This window comes from Bombina bombina, chromosome 6, assembly GCF_027579735.1.
Source record: "Bombina bombina isolate aBomBom1 chromosome 6, aBomBom1.pri, whole genome shotgun sequence".
NCBI classification, from domain to species: Eukaryota; Metazoa; Chordata; class Amphibia; order Anura; family Bombinatoridae; genus Bombina; species Bombina bombina.
This window is the reverse complement of record NC_069504.1, coordinates 509,480,207-509,502,412: the sequence shown is the minus strand read 5'-3', so window position 1 is coordinate 509,502,412 and position 22,206 is coordinate 509,480,207. Positions and strand designations below refer to the sequence as shown.

The window sequence follows — 22,206 nt, the reverse complement described above, 5'->3', positions numbered from 1 at the left end:
ACATAGGGGAAAATGTTATTTGTTTTTTCATAATAGATATTCCTATATATCTGTATATATCTATATTCATACAGATATATATTTTACAAACAATTAATTTTATATATATATATATATATATATATATATATATATATATATATATATATATATATATATATATATATAAGATATATATATATATATATATATATATAGCCCTTAAAAATAAAAAGAACATTTTCTCCTGTTTGAAGATCACTGGAATGTAAAATATTCATAACTCACGTCGGGTTGAGCACACTTGGTTAAAGGGACAGAATTTTTGTTGCTTAAAAATGTAGATAATCCCTTTATTACCAATTCCCCAGTTTTGCATAACCAACACAGTTATAATAACTCTGAGGAAGCGTATGAGAAACGCAGCATCAGGGGTTTCTTTATTTTAATTGCTCTCCTTGTGGTTTAACTTAAAATAATATATAGCGAACTTACGGCGAGATTACGAGTTTTGCGGTAACAGGGGTGCGTTGTTAACAAGCAAAATTTAGCTCCACATCTCACTGTAATACCAGCGCTGCTTACGGTAGCGGTAAGCTGGCAAAACGTGCTCGTGCACGATTTCCCCATAGGAAACAATGGGGCTGAGCTGGCTGAAAGAAAAACTAACACCTGCAAAAAAGCAGCGTTGAGCTCCTAACGCATCCCCATTGTTTCCTATGGGGAAAAGAATTTTATGTCTGCACCTAACACCCTAACATGAACCCCGAGTCTAAACACCCCTAATCTTACACTTATTAATACCTAATCTGCCGCCCCCACTATCGCTGACACCTACATTATAATTATTAACCCCTAATCTGCCGCTCCACACACTGCTGCCACCTACATTATACTTATGAACCCCTAATCTGCTGCCCCCAACATCGCCGACACCTACATTATAGTTATTAACCCCTAATCTGCCCCCCCCACGTCGCTGCAACTATATTAAATTTATTAACCCCTAAACCTAAGTCTAACCCTAACACCCCCCTAACTTAAACATAATTTAAATACATCTAAATAAATTTACTACAATTAAATAAATTATTCCTATTTAAAACTAAATACTTACCTATAAAATAAACCATAAGATAGCTACAATATAACTAATAGTTATATTGTAGCTAGCTTAGGATTTATATTTATTTTACAGGCAACTTTGTATTTATTTTAACTAGGTACAATAGTTATTAAATAGTTATTAACTATTTAATAACTTCCTAGTTAAAATACGTACAAATTTACCTGAAAAATAAACTCTAACCAAAGTTACAATTATACCTAACACTACAATATAATTAAACTACCTAAACTACCTACCATTAATTACAATTAAATTAAATAAAATAAATAACGGAAAAAAAACACACTAAATTACCGAAAATAAAAAAAGAATTACAAGAATTTTAAACTAATTACACCTAATCTAATCCCCCTAATAAAATAAAAAAGCCCCCCAAAATAATAAAATTCCCTACCCTATACTAAATTACAAATAGCCCTTAAAAGGGCCTTTTGCGGGGCATTGCCCCAAAGTAATCAGCTCTTTCACCTGTAAAAAAAATACAATACCCCCCCTCAACATTAAAACCCACCACCCACACACCCAACCCTACTCTAAAACCCACCCAATCACCCCTTAAAAAATCCTAACCCTACCTCCTTGAAGATCACCCTACCTTGAGACGTCTTCACCCAGCCGGGCACAAGTGGTCCTCCAGAGGGTCCGAAGTCTTCATCCTATCCGGCCAGAAGAGGACATCCAGACCGGCAGAAGGCTTCATCCAGGCGGCATCTTCTATCTTCATCCTTCCGGAGCAGAGCGGGTCCATCTTCAAGACATCCGACTCGGAGCATCCTCTTCATCCGAAGGCTGACGACTGAATGACTGGTACTTTAAGTGACGTCATCCAAGATGGTGTCCCTTGAATTCCGATTGGCTGATAGAATCCTATCAGCCAATCGGAATTAAGATGATGCAATCAGCCAATAGGACTGACCTCGCATTATGGGTGTTAGTGTACTTTTTAGCACTTTAGTTAAGAGTTTTATGTTACAGCGTTAGCCCATAAAACTCTTAACTACTCGCTAGACTTAGATGTGGGAAGGCCTCACTGTGAAGAATGGGTTATAGCAACTATATCCGTATTTGTTGTCTTATTACGCCTGGCACGTTTTCAATTCAATGTGTTTCTAACAACGATGATCGTTACTTTGTGAGCAAACAAATGTTGGTTGCGCTATGCAACAGAAAATATAACAACTCTATAAGAACTTGTTAGATTCGCTTCATACCTGATATTTAAGCATAAGCCACGATTTAGTATAGTTAGTCAGCTGTTTATTTAGCGGTGATCAGACTACCGCTTGTGTTAGACAATATATAATTGGTGGACTCTGCTGCAAACAGGCAACGTATATATTATAGCACTGGGGCAACATCAGTGGTAAACACAAAGATCTGCATGATATTAATTATATTTTAATAATATACCCTCTGCAGGCAAACGTTAAACCCAGTGTTGATATTAACAGCGCAGACATAGCTGTTACTTGTTTGTATTATACTAACATTTATCCCCATATTGACCTCATTACCAAATAGCACTCCAAATCTGGAAACAGTTTAATCTATATTTAGTATAATTGCTGACTATAATATCAATAGTTATTCTCCAAGCTGTTACATTCCACATAGATGCTATTAAATCTAATAATACCTTATGGGATAATATATCTGGAATATCGTCTATATTAATTGTATGTAACAAGGCACTTGGTAGAATGATATGATTTAACCTTATTTGTTTAACGTTCTACTTAATACATATCCCGTAGTCTAAGCACTTAATACATCAGAGTCTGTTCACTCTGTGTTACACATACCATTCCTAGGATTGCTAGCAGCACAGCTGTGACTTCCTATTTCTCTCTGCATATATATCTAAACTTGTGACCTCAGTAGTTGTCACCCAATAAATAAAGATTTGAATTGGTGAAACCTTGAGTCGAATTGAGTTACTCTTTATTTATTTTTTAGGACTTTACTATCAGTTGTGGAAAATTGAATTAAGCATACTAACTCTAGATATACGATTTAAATAGCTCTAGCCTGTCTGGTTTATCAAGCCGAAGTAAGGCTAATTTACTTACATACCAGCTAAACCCTAGTCTATTATATATTTAGGTTACATAGCCCTCATAACACTGACTGATACTTGAGTATCCTTGAAATATCGCTATATAACAATAAACATTATTTTGTACACACAGGAGAAGTGTTTTTTAACTTTCGCGAGTTGGCAGCAAAATATTTATAAATATCCACTGTCTCTTAATTAACAATAAATTAAAGTAATTTTTTATTGATATCCTTTTCTTTCACTACATAATTCGTAATTTCATCAGTGTATAGAAGCATACTTTTTTGGGCGTTCCCACCCCCTGGTGGTTATGCCCTGATAACTACAAATTGTTACTCATGCTTAAGCACTGCTCCTTTAAGTGACCCATATACTATACATTTACTTTTACAAGGTCCTTTTTGGAGTCCTATTGTCTCTCAGAATCCAATTTAGTTCCTCTTTTTCTTATAAACAGTTAGTTATAATAATATACTTTTTACTTCTGTGATTACCTTGTATCTAAGCCTTTGCAAACTGCCCCCTTATTTCAGTTCTTTTGACAGACATGCATTTTTAGCTAATCAGTGCTGACTCCTAGGAGCTTCACGTGCTTGAGCTCAATGTTATCTATGTGAAACACATGAACTAACGCCCTCTAGTGGTTAAAAACTGTCAAAATGCTTTCAGATTAGAGGCAGCCTTCAAGGTCTAAGAAACTAGCATATGAACCTCCTAGGTTTAGCTTTCAACTAAGAATACCAAGTGAACAAAGTTGGTAATAAAAGTAAATTGGAAAGTTGTTTAAAATGACATCCCTATTTAAATCATGACAGTTTTTTTTTACTTGACTGTCCCTTTAAATTTGGTGTTGAATCAGAGTGCTCTATTAAAGGCTTTGGGGAGAAGATAGTGCATTTAGGGTTTTGCATGTGTGCAAACAAACCATTTCATTTCAACTTGTAATATGCGTGCACTGCTAACCTGCCCGTTACAAGTTTACTTCTGGAAGTGTTTGAGCACTTGTAATCTGGCCCCATATGTTTTTTTTTGTTGTTTGGTTCTGCATATAAAGATTGTATTAACAAATTTATCTTAACTGAATAAAAAATGGTTTCATTACTTTGGTGAACACCCAAAATAATATTCACAGCAATGCTGAACTACCCCTGCAGTGTTATCAGTGATGTGATAGGTCCAACTGTCAATACTAATCAGATTTCTAAGGTGGAAATGTAGTTGATAACCATACAAATAACTGAAAAAAAAAAAAACATATAAATAGACAGAACAATAATAAACTGTTATAATTCAAGAGAAGACTGCTCCAAGCATATTATTCAGGTCAGTGCCATATGTTGTTAGTTAACAATATGTTTATTGTATCAAACTAATGATTTATTCTAATTAATAGAAAAATAATATTATGACATGTGCTGTATTATGCACACTATTTTTTGTATTCACCTTCATTTTCCAGGAAAAACAAGAAAATGTAGGTCTAAAAATGGTGTTATATTTGGTGCTAGAGAAATGTTAATGTATGTACATTACTGCCTGTAAAGCTATCAGACAGATAGATTGTTTAGTACAAACGATAGAGTAAATAAATAAAATATGTTTTTACACACACATTATTTATAAAAAGTCTAAAGAAAATTGTTTGCAATGAAAACATATGTTTTATGCTATTTACACTCAGAAATATTTATTTACAGCATTTATTCCAGGATGAATTTTAATAAACAGCTTCTTGTTGTTTCAACAATTGCCATCTGCGTGTCAGCCTCACATTTTCTTACTCAAGAGTGGAAGACATGGAAATCTAAATATGGTAAAGCACTGTTTACTTTTGACATCTAGTTAAAGCGATATGCATATCTGTATAGATAGAAAGATGGATAGATAGATAGATAGATAGATAGATAGATAGATAGATAGATAGATAGATAGATAGATAGATAGATAGATAGATAGATAGATGGATAGATAGATGATAGATAGATAGATGATAGATAGATAGATAGATATTGAATGACTTGTTGTTTCATTAGAAGGTCTATGACACCAGTAATTATTAGTGGTTCCACTACATTTGACTTTTTGCAACCCCCCCTTCCCTTTTAATCAGCAATTAGTGGTCACATTTTAAACTTGCTGAGCCTTATCATTTATACAAAGTGTGCATTAAAAGGACAGTAAAGACAAAATTAAATTTTAATGGATTGGAAAGACCATTCCATTTTAAACAACCTTCCAATTTACTTCTATTATAAATTTTGCTTAATCCTCTTGGTATCTTTTGTTAAAGAGTAATCCTAGGTGAGCTCAGAAGCGTGCATGTTTCTTTAGCTGTCTGGCAGTAGTGCTTGCAACATTGTTTATAGAAATGTTAGAGCCTAGGAATATGCACGTGTCTTTAGCACTCTATGGAATCAGCGCTTGCATGTATTTACAACATTGATATAAACAATGCTGCAAACATTGGTGCCAGATGGCTAAAGACGTGCACGCTCCTGAGCTTACTTAGTATTACTATTTAACAAAGCATACCAAAAGAACAAAGCAAAATTGATAATAGAAGTAAATTGAAAAGTTGTTTAAAATGTAATGCTGTATCTAAATCACCAAAGTTTAATTTTGACTTTACTGTCCCTTTATTTGTTTTGTGTAAAAAAAAATGTAAGCTTAAAGGATAGTGTGTATACAGAGAAGCGCAGTTTTACAGTCATTGATGCCTAATTGTATTTGTTTCAGGTAAAACATATGTAAGCTTAAAGGATAGTGTGTATACAGAGAAGCGCAGTTTTACAGCCATTAATGCCTAATTGTATTTGTTTCAGGTAAAACATATGTAAGCTTAAAGGATAGTGTGTATACAGAGAAGCGCAGTTTTACAGTAATTAATGCCTAATTGTATTTGTTTCAGGTAAAACATATGTAAGCTTAAAGGATAGTGTGTATACAGAGAAGCGCAGTTTTACAGTCATTAATGCCTAATTGTATTTGTTTCAGGTAAAACATATGTAAGCTTAAAGGATAGTGTGTATACAGAGAAGCGCAGTTTTACAGTCATTAATGCCTAATTGTATTTGTTTCAGGTAAAACATATGTAAGCTTGGATGATGAGCTGTTTAGGAGGAAGGCTTGGGAAGCCACTTGGGACAAGGTGCAGAAACACAACCAGCTGGCTGACCAAGGTCTCAAAAAGTACCGACTGGCCATGAATCACTTTGCTGATATGGTAAACTAGTAGATTGCTGACACATTATCCAAGATGTTTGATTAGATACAAAAAAACATACAATTTATACTTTTTGCATCACTCAGTATTGATTCAGAATTATTTTCTGTCTTTGCTTTTGGAGTTTAAAGGGAAATGTGAGTCAAAATTAAACATTTATGAATTAGATACAGTGTCAATTTAATATATATATATTAGCAAAGTTCCCATTTTTATTGGTATCCTTTGTAGAAAACTGTCTTTGCATGAAAGCATACTGAGGTAGGCTCAAGGGCACACATGTATCTAGACCATTATAGGCAGCACTGTCTGGCAAACAAAATATATACAAATATAGAATTTGTGCACAGCTTACACTGAGCCCTTAAATCACATTCTGTTTGTAGAATGGTGACATTAAAGGTTATTGGTTTCCTCTACTAGGTGGAAAGGGTCAAAATTACCCTTTTTGGCAAGAGAAAATGTAGATCTCAAATAAAAAAAAAAATGCACAACTTTATTTAAAATAAACTTCTAACAAAACAAAAAAAACAATGTAAAACTTAAAATGTATATAAAACCATTTGTAAAAGGTGTTTATAAATAGGAATGTAAAATACATTTAATTCTGTAGTGATAAATAATAATATAGCAATTAATTAATAATTACATTATTGTTTAAAAGTATATAAACTATATACAGTATATATAAATTAAGCAGTTTATCTCACATGACCAATCATGCAAGAGTAGCACATGCCAAACACCTGAACAATGAACATGCAAATTTGAGGTGATTTATCTCTGTCATCTTAGATGGTAGATGAGAGGTAAAAAAAAAAAAAAAAACAGCAGAGGTGTCACCGGTGCTTTGTAACTTGAGGTAAACGTACTCACATGAATAAGCCTGCAACTCAAGAGCTCCAAAGCAGCTACTGCTGCTTATTACATGGAAGCCATGTTGTATATCTGAATCATGAAAAAGTTTCATCTTGACTTGCATGTCCCTTTAATAGAACATATGTTCAGAAAACAAATGTTTAATTACAAGTGAGTAGCCTATATGTGTTGCTTAATATGCAGCCACTATTACTACCACTACTACTGCTAGTAATACTACTAATTTTAATACTATTAATAATAATAATAATAATAAAATAATAATGATCATAATAATAATGTGAATTTTGATAAGATTTCATGTTATTATTTTTATACATTGTATATGCATTGTTTGTATTGCTCAACTGTATTAAAGTTAAAGGGACAGTAAAGTCAAAATTTAACTTTCATGGTCTAGATGGAGCATGTAACAACTTTACAATTTACTTCTTTTATCAAATTTTCTTTGTTCTCTTGGTATTATTTGTTTAAGATTCTTTAGAAGTCTATGGAAGTAGTGTTTGCAACATTTTTAAAAAAAAATGTTTTAAAAAGATACAAATACTGCTGCCATAGACTGCTAAAGGCACATGCACTCTCCAGATGCCCTATGAGCCCACATAAATTTTCTTTTCAACAAAAAATACTTAGGGAACAAAGTAAATTTGATAATAGAAGCAATTTGTAAAGTGGTTTAAAATTACATGCTCTTTCCAAATCATGTAAGTATAATTTTGACTTTACTGTCCCTTTAATAAAATATGGTATATTGTCAAATTTTATTTAAAAAAAATTATTCCCAGCTAGTTAAGGACTATATAGATGAGTATATGTGTTACATGGTCCTGGACTGTAAGGAATGCGTTGATTTGTATAAATGTATAAGGGCCAGATTACAAGTGGAGCGCTAAATATTGATTTGATGATAATGTGCGCTGGTATTACAAGTATTCAGCAATGTGAACGCGACCTCACGTTTGCATCGCTGGGAAGCATTGCACTCACAAGAGCTTGCTTCCACAGGCTCCTATGGGAGAACGCATCAGAACTTCAGTGCCAGCAAAGGGGGTAATTAGCGCAGCGATGGCAGCAAATATAATTATTTATGTTCATGCTGATATACATACCTCCTGTATATATGTATGTGTTAATATATATAATGTGTGTGTATACACATATTAACACATAAATATTTATGTATATGAGCATATATATTTACCGGAACATACAGTTCCCATAGACTGCAATTTAAAGGCACTCTTCAGTACCGTTTTTTTTAACCCCACCAACTTTAACCCCAAATATTGCCTTGTGCAGTTATTTTATTAAACAATTAAAGATGCTGCCATCTTTATTTTTTTATAAACTACACTACACTGTATTTTGGGGCCATTTTTGGGGCAGATTTATAAAACTAATCAGAGATCGGATCTCTGGTTAATTTTATAAGCGCTTATTGCTACCTCGAGCTTGTAATCTAGCCCTAAATGTCCAGATGCTCTGAAATCTTTAGAAGATGCCAGATGTCTCTCAAAGCTTGGGGTCATGCTGCTGCTGCAGGAAGCCAGTCAGTTATATTCCTACAACCCCTTGAACCAGGGAAAGATTAAGAAATACGCGGTATACTCAGTACAAAAAAGCAAATGTTTATCCATGTAAAATATAATTGTATCTAGTGAGTTCTGATGCTTTGTACAGACTAGCGAAATTGCAGCAGATTTATTTCTTAAAACTTTGATGACCAAATACTTAACAAATTGTTCAATTAATTCTATATAACCTCAGGCACTAATGTGTAATATGAATATATGCAGATTCTTGTTTTGCTTCCCCATATATCAATTAACCAGCCACTACTTTAGAAAATGTATAGTAGCGGGCAATGCATAGGCTCATATAAACAAAAACACAAAGTAATAATATAGATATAAGAGAATATACTATGGGGCCGATTTAACAACTTGGGAGCGCTACAGTGAATCATGTCCGCCCAACATCGCTAAATTGCTGTCGGTATTTAACATTCCACAAGCATTTCTAGTGAAATGCTTGTGCAATGCTGCTCCCTGCACATTTGCGGGGGGTGTCAATCATCCCGATCGTATCTGATCAGAATGTTTGCAGTCCGCCACCTCAGAGGTGGCAAAGAAGTTAAGGAGCAGCGGTCTTACGACCTCTTCTATTTCACTTCTGTTTCCGGCGAGCCAGAAACTACAGGGGGTAAATTGCAGCATCCGCTGCTTAATAAATCTACCCCAAAATCATATGTTATTTTGTGTATTGTTTTCTTGTTTCAGACCTCAGAAGAAAGGAAACGCAAAAGCTGTGCAAGTCCAGTAGAAAAATCCTTCACAGCAGTAAATGCTCCAGTGCACAGTTACAGTACAAATTCTCATCTCCGTGCTGAGGTTGACTGGAGAAAGTCAAGCTGTCTGAGTCAAGTAAAAAACCAAGGAGTTTATTGTGGATCATGCTGGGCTTTTGCAACGGTAACGGTTATTTGATGCTTTTTTTTTTTACCAATGACAATTACAAACCTAATGAGTACTTCTGAAACATTACCATAAACAACATCTTTGGATTAATCCAGGGGCATATTTTGTCCTAGGAAAGCTAGGCCTAGGACAAAAGGTTTTTTTGGGTTAAGGATATGATAGCTTCACTTCTCTATATAACTGAGCCCTGGTTGTCTAGTAGGTCTGCATAAACCCCTGCATGCATAAATGGGGTCAAGTTATGAAATATATAGGAGGCAAATATTAAAGGGACACTGTACCCAATTTTTTTCTTTTGTAATTCAGAAAGAGCATGCAATTTTAAGCAACTTTCTAATTTACTCCTATTATCAATTTTTCTTCGTTCTCTTGCTATCATTATTTGAAAAAGAAGGCATCTAAGCTTTTTTTTTGTTTTAGTACTCTGGACAGCACTTTTTTATTGGTGGATGGATTTATCCACCAGTCAGCAAGGACAACCCAGGTTGTTCACCAAAAATGGGCCGGCATCTAAACTTACATTCTTGCATTTCAAATAAAGATACCAAGAGAATGAAGAAAATGTGATAATAGGAGTAAATTAGAAAGTTGGTTAAAATTTCATGCTCAATCTAAATCACAAAAGAAAATTTTTGGGTACAGTGTCCCTTTAACTATAATTTTTTGGTAGTAGGATGTTGGGTGGAAGCAGATTTCCCAGTGCCCAGGGCAGCATAAAAAGTATATACATTACTGTATTAGTCACTTGTATTTCATCTATTGCTAAACCTCTTATAATTTTTTTTTTTAATTATATACAAAAAAGGGAAAAAATGTCTGTTCTTAAAAACTAATATGATAACTTTTTTTCAGGTGGGAGTGCTTGAATCTCGTTATTGCATTAAGAAGGGTAAACTTCTTGGCATGAGTGAACAGCAGCTTATAGACTGTGATGGCAAAAGTGATGGTTGCTGTGGAGGGTTACCTGTAAATGCGCTAGAGTATGTATCCCATAAAGGTATCATGAGGGGCAAGAATTATAAGTACACTGAAAAGGTACCACCTTTCCTATCCAGTATTCTTCTGTTTATCCTGTGTCTTGATGTGAAAGCAATTATCATTTTGTTATGCAACATACAAGGTTAGATCATATTGCAGTATTAAACTATATAACTGGCAACAACAACAAACATCTTTGTAAACTTTATTGAAATTGCTAGTACTACCAGTTGATCAGTTGTTTAATTTCAACTGCAGTGTGATCAAGGCAAAATATGTAACGCTTTTATCCTATATCCATTTTCTGTATTTTTTTTTTAATGAATGTAATAATTTATAATACAGATAAACTTTCATGATTCAAATAGAAAGCTTCAAGTTTATTTATTTTCTTAAATGAATCTCCTTTGCCATGACAGCATACTGTGGAAGGTTGAAGAGTATTGCATGATTGGAACACTATGGGCTAGATTACAAGTTGAACGTTAATTTATTGCGTGCAAATTTTGCCTATTTACAGGCACACGATAAGTAACCAGCCATTACAAGTGGCTGTTTATTGCTACAGTGAGCTTGAATTATTTTTATGTTTTGTAAAATATATCTTTACTTCTATATCTATATAAATATATAAAGATAAGGATATATAGAGTGATATTTGTTTCAAGGTATATGCCTGGGAAGGACTCAAAAGTGTATGTGTATATATATATATATATATATATATTTATACTGTATATATATATATATATATATATATATATATATATATATATATATATATATATATATATATATATATATATATATATATATATATATATATATATATATATATATATAAGAAGCAAGAAATCCCCAAAGGAGGGAAACATTGAGGCCGAAGCTACATCCAAGGTCAGTTCAAAACCAGTTTATTGGCAGAGTGCAGGTACAAAGGTGAAGCCAGGACATAAACACCTGACGCGTTTCGCGCATGCACACATGCGCTTCAGCATGCGCGAAACGCGTCAGGTGTTTATGTCCTGGCTTCACCTTTGTACCTGCACTCTGCCAATAAACTGGTTTTGAACTGACCTTTGAACTGACCTTGGATGTAGCTTCGGCCTCAATGTTTCCCTCCTTTGGGGATTTCTTGCTTCTTATATACAGTGGATGAGATACCGCTTTGACCGTTAGCTACTTGGAACCCGCATCCAGACCTAGGAGCCTTCTACCTTTGGGACCCAGTGGACGCCTGGTACGTTCCTGCGGACCTTCCGTGCGACGCTGCACGTATTCCTCACGTCTGACACTGCTCAGCGTACCTGATGTGCGATGCGGCACATCATTCTGACGTCAGAGCTCTTGACCATTGAGGACGACGAGAGACGTGGACACAGACGGTACATACTCCCCCCGTCGGAACTGGTGAGCTTTTGCCCAACTGGGATCTTCGGAGGAAGTTGTTTAGTACTGTATGTCTACCTAAAGAACTGGTTTGGTCCGCTAATTCTGAAGGTACCTTACGGCTTATTTACTTAGCACACCTGGATTGTGCCTTGGCCCTGAGGTTGCATTAAGGGAACTTTATTCACACTACGGTCCATCACCTTGGAACTTTCCATAGCGCTGTGATTACACACATACTAGCGCAATATATTGGGACTGAATATTTAATTTTCTGGACTTAATGTGGACAGCTCCATATTTGATATACATATTTTTATACAAAAAAATCTTTTGATATTTTTTCTATCATCTGATATGTTAAGATCCACACTCTATATATAGAGTTTGGAGTACACAGTACGAATTTACTTGCTTCTATACTTAAATAACAATCTAGAGTTAACAGTCAGATTCAATACTAGTAGGAGTCCACAAGTGTTTAAAGTCCCCTAATGATATATCAGCTATTGTTTTTCTTTGATTGTTCTTGATTTATATATATATATATATATATATATATATATATATATATATACACACACATCTATATTTATATATTTAAATTATATATTTTTATTTTAAAGTGTATGTACTGTATGTGTGTAATACTTTACCTTAGTGTGTTTTTTATGCGTTTTGTGCAAGTTTTTTTTTAAACCCTTAGATTTCAGGTCTCAAACTGCACTAAATATTCTAGCGCAGTTTTAGCTTGTTCTCAAGCGCCAACTATAACTTTCAAATTGTAATATCAGCACAAGTTAGAGAGATGGCGATATCCATTCAAAGTATAGCTTGCACTCTAGCATGGTCGGGCTCGCTAACCATTATCGGGTTAGCGTGCTTTACCATGGACTTTTAATATCAAAGTTGCATGCTAATGGTAGCCTGGTCAATCGATATTAGTTATTGCGCACATGCTATCATTAGCTCGCCACTTGTAATCTGAACCTGTATATTCTACCTAAATTATAAAAGTTTATTTTTTTTTCTCATGTCCTTTTAAGATAAATGTACCAAGGTCTAAATATGTTGAAATGTACTTTAGAAACTATGCTACATTCCTGTAAATATAATGTAAATCTTACCAAAGATATTATTGTTGCTATGGCCTATTCTTTTTCTAATGATTAATATGCAACCAGAAATTCTGCAATTTGTATTGTGTAACCTAATCTTCTGAAATAATAATTCCTGCATAAATTAGTTACCATTGTTAGTACTGTGTTGTGTTTTGCCATATAATGAAATGATTTATTTTCTAGTATTCCTTATAGTGGTATAAGCTTAGTACTAGTTACATCACTGTGTTTATTCATTATTTCTTTTTGTTCCTTTTTAGAGGTGGCATGATATATTTGTTCCTTTATAGAGGTGGCATGATATATTTGTTCCTTTATAGAGGTGGCATGATACATTTGTTCCTTTATAGAGGTGGCATGATATATTTGTTCCTTTATAGAGGTGGCATGATATATTTGTTCCTTTATAGAGGTGGCATGATACATTTGTTCCTTTATAGAGGTGGCATGATATATTTGTTCCTTTATAGAGGTGGCATGATATATTTGTTCCTTTATAGAGGTGGCATGATATATTTGTTCCTTTATAGAGGTGGCATGATATATTTGTTCCTTTATAGAGGTGGCAGGATATATTTGTTCCTTTATAGAGGTGGCATGATATATTTGTTCCTTTATAGAGGTGGCATGATATATTTGTTCCTTTATAGAGGTGGCATGATATATTTGTTCTTTAAGTGCTCCGATCTCTCTCAGTTTTTGCCTCTTCCTCTTTTGATTGTCAATAAATGCTACATTTTGTTAGCACATTGCGTATTACCTGTAGATGAGCAAACCCCCCATGTATAGCTTTCTTTCTTTTCTTTTTTTTTTTCTTTTTTTTCACAAACAGGACAATTTAACCAGCCAAAAGCTTTACTGCCCAATTAATTCAAAGTTGTAGGGCAAGATCCCATTAGAGTTGTGTGTATGGCAAATGCACAGGAGCACACCCTGCTATTTTCAATGTTAAGCTTCCTATTGGCTGGTTGTCAAGAATTAAAAAATAACCTGTGAGTATGGGCAGCCTAGAAACATAGATATGGACAGCAGAGAAGAACCAGAGGCCCCACAAATCTGTCCAAAAATGTTCTTAAAGTGTAAACTTATCAAGTTCATAGATAACTCAATGGACTTCTATCTTTTTTCAACCTCATCTACTATGTTACTGTGTTACTATAGGATAGCCTTATTGAAGTCCCCCACAGTGTTTGTCATTGTCACCTCTAATTGAAGTTTATTACATGAATCACCCACTGTGAAGCCTGTGCACTTAGAGTCCATGGGGAGTTAAAAAGGTTTTGCATTGCAGTTTTGCTTATCAACAAAGCACACACAATGGGTTAGATTACAAGTGGAGTTAAACATCTAACATTGTTCAAGTTTAATCAATGCCCTTTTATTTTTGCACTTCTAAGGCGTGATAACATCGTATGACATCCACGCTTGTTTTAGGGCTCACTGAAAATCTCGTGTCAGACAGCATTCAAGCTTTAAAGGGACAGTCTACACTAAAATTGTTATTGTTTAAAAAGATATAATCCTGTAGTATACAACAATGAGGTTTTTAGTATGTTTAATGTGTGATAATAATTTGTTCTTCAGAAATCAGCTTGTCTGTATAACGATAATCAAGCATTAAAACTGAATGTGACCAAATACTATGTTCTCCCTGGAGAAAAAAATATGGCAATATCTCTGTCAACTGAAGGACCCGTTACTGCCTTATTTGCTGTTCATGAAGACTTTATGTTATACAGTGATGGTAAGTTAAAATGGGCAATGCCATACATTTATTATACATGTGCACCTTCATTTTAAATAAGAGAGACACTATTTCTCTACTTCCTTTGGGCTTTGCTTATCAATACATTGGCAATACTAAACATAGGGGCCTATTCTAATTCATCACAAATGTCATGCAAAATTTCATCTACATTTTTTTGCTGGTTTTTCAGATATTAAGATGTTCTAAAAATAATGGATTTAAGAACCAGAGTGTTTTGTGCAAATTTTGCCCCAAGTTCCAGGGCATTTTTGACATTTTTGCCATCACCCAGTTTAAACAGAAATAGATCCTCTGTTTTTTTATTTACCTAAACCTATGAAAACTGTATATATATATATATATATATATATATATATATATATATATATATATATATATATAAAAAGAGATATCTATACCTATATATCTACAGGAATATATATACAGGTATAGGAATATTGTATATATAGAACATTCTGAAGAATATTAGAACGTTAAATATGTACAGTACATATACAGTAAAACACATAAACACTTAAATACATCAATACACACATGTATACATATACATAAATACACATATTTGGACATGTATATGTATATATACAAAATAGCCCTTTGCAGTCAAATACCTTGTCATATACCATATACATTTGAGCTCTTATAACTTTTTTTCTATATGAATCATTTTTATCAGACAGTGTTTATGAGTGTAACTGTAATTTTGAATGTACTTATGTTGTGTTTGGAGCAACATTTTTTTAATGCACTACCACCTTTATATATGTCATTTGAATGAAACAATGGAGACTTTTTGTCATTCTTAATATATGTTCATAGTGGATATGGTAGAAAGCCCCAAGCTTGTTTAGGGAATTAATACAAGTATAATTAAGTAGTAATAAAGTAGTAGTAGTAATAAAGCATGAAGAGATCAACACCAGAATTAGGTATCATAATGTCAAGTTAAAGTGAATGTCAATTTTGATGCTAAAGTGCCCGGTTTTTAAAAATTCAATTCAAAACAGGGGCACTTTAATTCATAAAAATTTACATTTCACTCCTGTTGTAAAAAAAAACTTACCTTTAATCTTGACAGCCGCTCCAGCTTCCTCCACCCGTCGCAAAGCCTCTTCCTGGGTCTAAAATTAGGAATCTGGCTTCCTCCAATCACGGCGTTGAATCAGACACTGATTCCCCCGGGGGGGAAGCCGTGATTGGGGATGACCTATCCATCATTTCTGACGACAGAAATCGCTTGCGACGACCGGAAGAAGCTGGTGCTGCTGTCAAGAGTAAAAGGTAAGTTTTTTTCACAACAGGAGTGAAATGTAAATTTTGATGAATTAAAGTGTCCCTGTTTTTAATCAAATTTTTAAAAACCGGGCACTTTATCATCAAAATTGACATTCACTTTAAAGGTGAGCAGGTTAAACATTTCCTTTAGAGAGGTTGATTTTGTGGAACAGATTTCTACATAGGTAGCAGGGAGAATGCTTGGATTATGCATAAGGCTTGTTTGAGGAAATATGGAAAAGGGAAAGAAACAAGGTGTATTATATTACTTATTTGCCATGAAAGATGATATTTCTATTTATATTGAAGTTTTGATGCCAATAAGCACTTTGAAATTGTACTGTAACTGTTAAATTATATGTAGCTAAAAAATATTTTCATTATACTTTCATTATTTAAATTTTTCCCATTTTCCTGTAATTTCTTTCTGAAGATTGGAGAATCTTAAATGGATAGAAAGGTCAAACATTAAATGTGCATGGATGCATTTTAATTTGAAACATAAACATTATTGCAATATACTTCCATTAGCAAAAATGTTTCTATTAAAAATGATTATTACAGTTTTTCTTTTGAAGACCCATGCACCAGAATCCAAACACCACACCATCTTAGAGAACTGGCAGTGGCTTGTATTACTTCTGAATGCGTAATTTGTATCATACAAGCCACTGCTGTTGTGTTGTGCTTGCATACTGGTGCACAGGCCCTAGCAGCATATGTGCACAGTAATAACTTCTATTAGAAGTATTTTTGCTAATGAAAGTATAGTGCACAAATGTTTATATTTCAAATTGAAATGCACCTATTCTCATTTCATTTTTTACCTTTCTATCCCTTTAAAAAGTTGTTAAATATGTCACATGTTTTCTCTACAACTGTATTTGATAGAGTGTGCATGGAAAGTTAAAGCTGCATTTAAAAACTTGATATAAACTTTTTGGGGTGTCTGATAGCTTCTAAAAACATTACACCAAACTGTAATGATAACTGCAGCAGAACACCTAGTATTTGATTACCTGCACATATGGCGCCATCTAGTGACTGAAATATATTTCTGCAATAATTATTGATAAAAATTTATTTTATTAATGTGCATAACTAATACAGATAGAGTAAATCTTTACAATATGTATCATTCTATTTTTTTGAAATTGATCAAAATAATCCTAAAAGCTAATTTCCTTTCAGTTGTAAGCTTATCATAGAGAGTAGCTATACCACTGTTGGAGAAATTTTTAGCAAAAAAAAATTATAATGAAATGTGCTTAGCATTGCCAGTTCACATATAGTTGCTTCATAAACTAGTACAGTTTGTAATTTTATGCATTTGGTAATCAAGAAAACAGAATGTAAGATCATAAAAAGTGTTCTGCACTTTTGTAATACTTGACCAACCTCTGAAAGCCTAGGCAGTAGCCTTTTTTAAAATTTTGCAAATATTTTTTTAAAACAATGATATATTCAAAAATGTTGACACAAACATTATACTTTTTATTTCAGGAATTTATGATGGCAAGTGTGCTGAAGAAGTAAACCATGCAATAATTATTGTTGGTTATGGAACTGAGGAAGGGGAAGATGAGGCTAAAAATGAAGAATATTGGATAATAAGGAATAGGTAAGTTATTATTTTTCTATCTGCTAAAATTACAATACCCCAATATCCCCAAGACTTTTATACTCTATAGGCCCAGATAGACCCAGCATCGCGTCTAGTGGGCAGCGTATTTATAATTGCACACTACAGATAGCAGCAAATCGCGTGCAAGCAGGGGATGAGGGAGGGATTGAGGGATTGAGGGATTGAGATACGCCACATACCAGGTGGCGAACTAAGTTAAGAAGTGATGAATGCTGCTTCTTAACTCTCTGTGATCCTGCAGCTGACTGCGCTCGTAATCTCATATCGGAGCTTAAGAAATGGAGCCATATATATTAATATTAATAAATATATAAATATATATAAACATTAGGCAAGTCACACTCTCTGGATTTGAAGCATAGCAACTCAGTTTAATTTGAATGTTTTCACGCAATTCCCCGAAAACTTTCACATTAAACTACGTTGTTGTGCTTTAAATCCAGAGAGTGAGACTTGCCGAATGTTTATAAATATATTAACAGACAGATAGACAGATAGATAGAAAGATAGATAGATAGATAATATAAATTATCATTTATAATTATTATTTATATATATAATTTAATAATTATGACACTTTAGCTACTAGGTTTGGTTCTATTTATACAAATTAACTTGTTTTTATTTTACAGCTGGGGAAAGGAATGGGGAGAAGGAGGTTATGGAAGAGTTAAGCGTAATGCTCAGCAGTGTAAAATTGATGAGACGGCAGCAACTGCAGATATAACTGTATAGTTACCCAGATTAATAGCATATCTATAATTGTAAATTCAATTCAACTTTTTATATATGTTCTTACAATCATTCCTACCTTTATTTTATTATAATCTTTTTGCAATGTTCCAAAATTTCTAATTTTTCAATAAATGGAAGATATCATGGATTTTCTTACATTTTCTATGTAATGGGTTTTTTTCTGTGCATAAATACTGCCAAACCTTAATAAAGACAAGTACAAAATCGTATTTGAGTTTCTTACTTTTTTAATAATTTAAAGATGGAAATAAAAATATAAGATTTTAGTCTTGCTGTAATTTATTGATTATTTATATAGGGGACATTAAATTAATCAGTGATGAATGCACTGTAAATAAGAATTGAATGACCCTTGCTTGGACTGCTTGTTAATTTTCTCCCAGCTTTTTAACTTGATAATTTCTTTTACTTTTATATTTCTTTATTTATATTCCAAAATTATAGATACACGACATCTCATTTAAGCTTACAATACACCTCGCAGGGTGTTTTGCTATTTCCGTTCACATAATAACAGGTACATTTCAGTCTTCTTAAGTCAATGCTTAATGCACTATAAACATCACATAATTCCTTATTATACTTTTGGTGTATTTGACCTAAAACTAAAATATCAACACACAAACAAGTGGGGGGAAGAAAACAAAAAAAACAAAAAAAAGGGAAATTATTTTCGCTCCATTGCTGTTTCTAGAAATACCGAACCCTTAAAGGGGGAGATCACTTGTATCTGCGTTGCTCTTGGATACGAGAGGATCAAGCTTTTCCATTTATTAAAAACGCATTTAATTTTGCTTTCATTATCAAGTTATTTCGAATTGCTCGAAAATTAACTGGCTGTTTATTTTCTGTATAAGCTCAGCTAGCATAGGAACTTTTTTAGATTTCCAATATTTTAATATTAAAGTCCGTCCATTGAGTATAACCTCATTTACAAATCTTTTATTTATTGGTTTTTGGAAATCCTCCATCAAAAAAAGACATGAATATCCTGAATTTTTAAAGGACTTTGCAGTATTTTTTTTTTTTTTAATAATTTTTTATTGAGGTTTTTGCGTAGAATGTACATAAAACACAATACACCATTTTGTAAAAGGAACAAAATACAAAATACAAACATAGTTACCCGAAAAATTTCGGAAATCATACAATAGCTTGGTGAAAGGCTAATGAAACCTCGATTTTTCAATAATATATCACATGTGACTGACCTGTTAGGAACAAAGATTCAGGCCCTATGGGCCAAAGATATGAATAATAATAGTTATCTGATGGTCAGGAGTCTAGCTCGCTAGGAACTTCAAAGTATATCATGTGTAGCTGGCCTATGAGGAGCTTTGTTTTAGGCCCAATGGACCTAGAGTATAGGAAATAATAGATAACTGATGTCCAGAAAACTAATTTTTTAAAAGCTTCAAAAGGAGCATGAATACGTGCATAATAAGTGGGGGAAGGGGGATATTCAGCGGATAAGCACCGCTATGTATATTAGGGAGAGAGTGGAGGGCGGAGCCATTGGAATATAGGAGTATAGTAGGAGACTTGGAGGGGCCTATTAATCTTGGTAATGTAGCAAAGTAAATGGGCTAATATATCTAGTTACCCAGCTATGAATTATTAGTCATGTGAACATGTGGCATATATCTGCCACTTGGGAGCCTCTGCTTAACTAATATAACCATTCTGCAAGTAGACATTGCTTCGTGTATTTAACATAAAACCTATAGAAACTTTATTATATGCTAGTCCCCTCGGTTACAAAGGTGAGCGTACAAAATATAAACCTACTGATCGTAGAGAGATGTACATTGAGCAAGGTTAACAAGCACTAACACATAATGGTGTATAATATTAACTGCAAGGGTGTCTATTCATAATAATAATATTAACTGTGCAGGCTGAATGAGCTGTGGAGTTAGCTAATACCTAAATCTAAATTTTTATTACAAGTAAATGGATGTAGTATGTGTTGAGTAGTTAAGTCACTATGTCAATAGAACCCAGACTATAGAGCCTCTGTAGGGAGGGTGTCAGTAACTAGCTCCACAGTGAGTTGTTCATAAATAGTTCCTGCCAAAGCTATAGCAAACTGTCTCGGCCGCTGACAGTCCGCTCGTGCAATATAGGGAGATAGTGTAGGGTAACCTTAAGGGGTAACCATAGTGGCATATATATAGCTAGCTTATTGGCTAGGAAATAGAGATATATATAATAGCATATGAAAGCATATTTAACTGAAAAATAGTCCTAACTGATTCTCAGGGACTAAACATCTCTGAATGGATGACTATATAAGACATCACACATCAAACCCATACTCCGAGCATATATAGTTTTATCATTAAACTTATAGTTGAACACACAGTACCCGAAAGTGAGACAATAATAGACTTGTCTACCAGTATCTCTGAATTCTGTGGTATAGTTACACACTATTTGGATGGATATTGGGTAGGTCAGATTAGAGAGACATAGCTGAGCACTCCTGCATGTACAAATAGGCACATACTGATATATACCCATATGTAAGGTGACAGTAATCATTTAGTCTGCTTATTCTAATGCATAAATAGGTAAACATCGAAACCTGTCTCAGAGATATATAAAAATATAACTTGGGAGCCCATACTTTGCATAAACATTGACACCAAATAAAGCTATAGGCAAATATGTCCTAGGGTACTACTATAACAGGTATATCACATAACACTATAACACCAGAAAACCAATAACTGTCTAGTCTCTGCTAAATGACATATACAATAAATTTTCTTAGCAGTATCTATTACATAAAGTAAGGACGATTTAAACCGTAATAGTTATACATAGAGACAACTCTCACGCTACCATAATGAAGGCTAACTTAAGCAGCATAAGAGTATCCAAAAACTGCGTCTAGAGTATACCTGCTACCCAGCCACAAAGTGTGGCAGTGCTGCATATGAGCTATAGGGCTCCAAGTGAGAAAAAATATGTTGATGTTCGGCAGATATTTGTAAGACAGTTTACATAGCTAATCTAGCAAGCATGTTAAACCTTACACACTAATAATTGTATTAACTTTAATTTAAACTGGACGTGCGTGAAGTGTAGTTTTAAAGCTCTGCCAGAATAGTGCATCCAGACAAGGGATATAAAATAGCAAGTGACATAGTATATAATGTGAAACTGCATATAGCTGCTTTAAGATAGATTTAACCAGCATGTAACAGCATGTAAATTAAACAAACCATAAGTTAGGAACACATATATGCTTGTCAAGCCAAAATTATGAAGGATAGGTGGAAAACAAAATATGACTACAGGATAAAAAATTAGTCTTTGCAAGCTGTGTAGTCAGGTTACCGGGGGTTTGCTGACACTTTTGTTAAGTCCCACTGTAACTTCAGCCCACTCCAACTGGGTTCCTGAGTGTCCAGCAATACAATGTCATCTTCATCCTTAAGCGTTTGAACTCAGATGCAGGGGAGCAGCAGAAACGGCCAATACCACTCCCCACGTAGTGAAATCTTGCAAGCGGTTGCAGAG

The 22,206-nt window shown here is 33.9% G+C and overlaps 1 protein-coding gene across 2 annotated transcripts; it reads left to right on the top strand.

Moving 5' to 3' along the window:
- The first annotated feature begins 4,463 nt into the window (after positions 1 to 4,463).
- LOC128665146 (uncharacterized) lies at positions 4,464 to 18,887 on the top strand. 2 transcript variants are annotated; one of them, XM_053719886.1, is made up of 8 exons: positions 4,464 to 4,490; positions 4,877 to 4,980; positions 6,248 to 6,390; positions 9,549 to 9,740; positions 10,599 to 10,781; positions 14,819 to 14,978; positions 17,781 to 17,898; positions 18,555 to 18,887. In XM_053719886.1, exons 2-8 carry the CDS (start codon positions 4,878 to 4,880, stop codon positions 18,655 to 18,657), a joined length of 1,002 nt encoding a protein of 333 aa, XP_053575861.1. In that variant the 5' UTR covers positions 4,464 to 4,490; position 4,877; the 3' UTR covers positions 18,658 to 18,887. The 2 variants fall into 2 exon arrangements, with proteins under 2 accessions (XP_053575861.1, XP_053575860.1); XM_053719885.1 differs by having other exon boundaries at positions 4,470 to 4,490; positions 4,865 to 4,980.
- Positions 18,888 to 22,206: the final 3,319 nt, after the last annotated feature.

Bases quoted from the DNA above. Each gene is read 5' to 3' on its own strand.
- LOC128665146 (XM_053719886.1), top strand. From the start codon at position 4,878: ATGAATTTTAATAAACAGCTTCTTGTTGTTTCAACAATTGCCATCTGC. The intron at 6,391-9,548 runs GTAAACTAGTAG...TTCTTGTTTCAG, and splicing joins TGAATCACTTTGCTGATATG to ACCTCAGAAGAAAGGAAACG. The intron at 9,741-10,598 runs GTAACGGTTATT...ACTTTTTTTCAG, and splicing joins CATGCTGGGCTTTTGCAACG to GTGGGAGTGCTTGAATCTCG.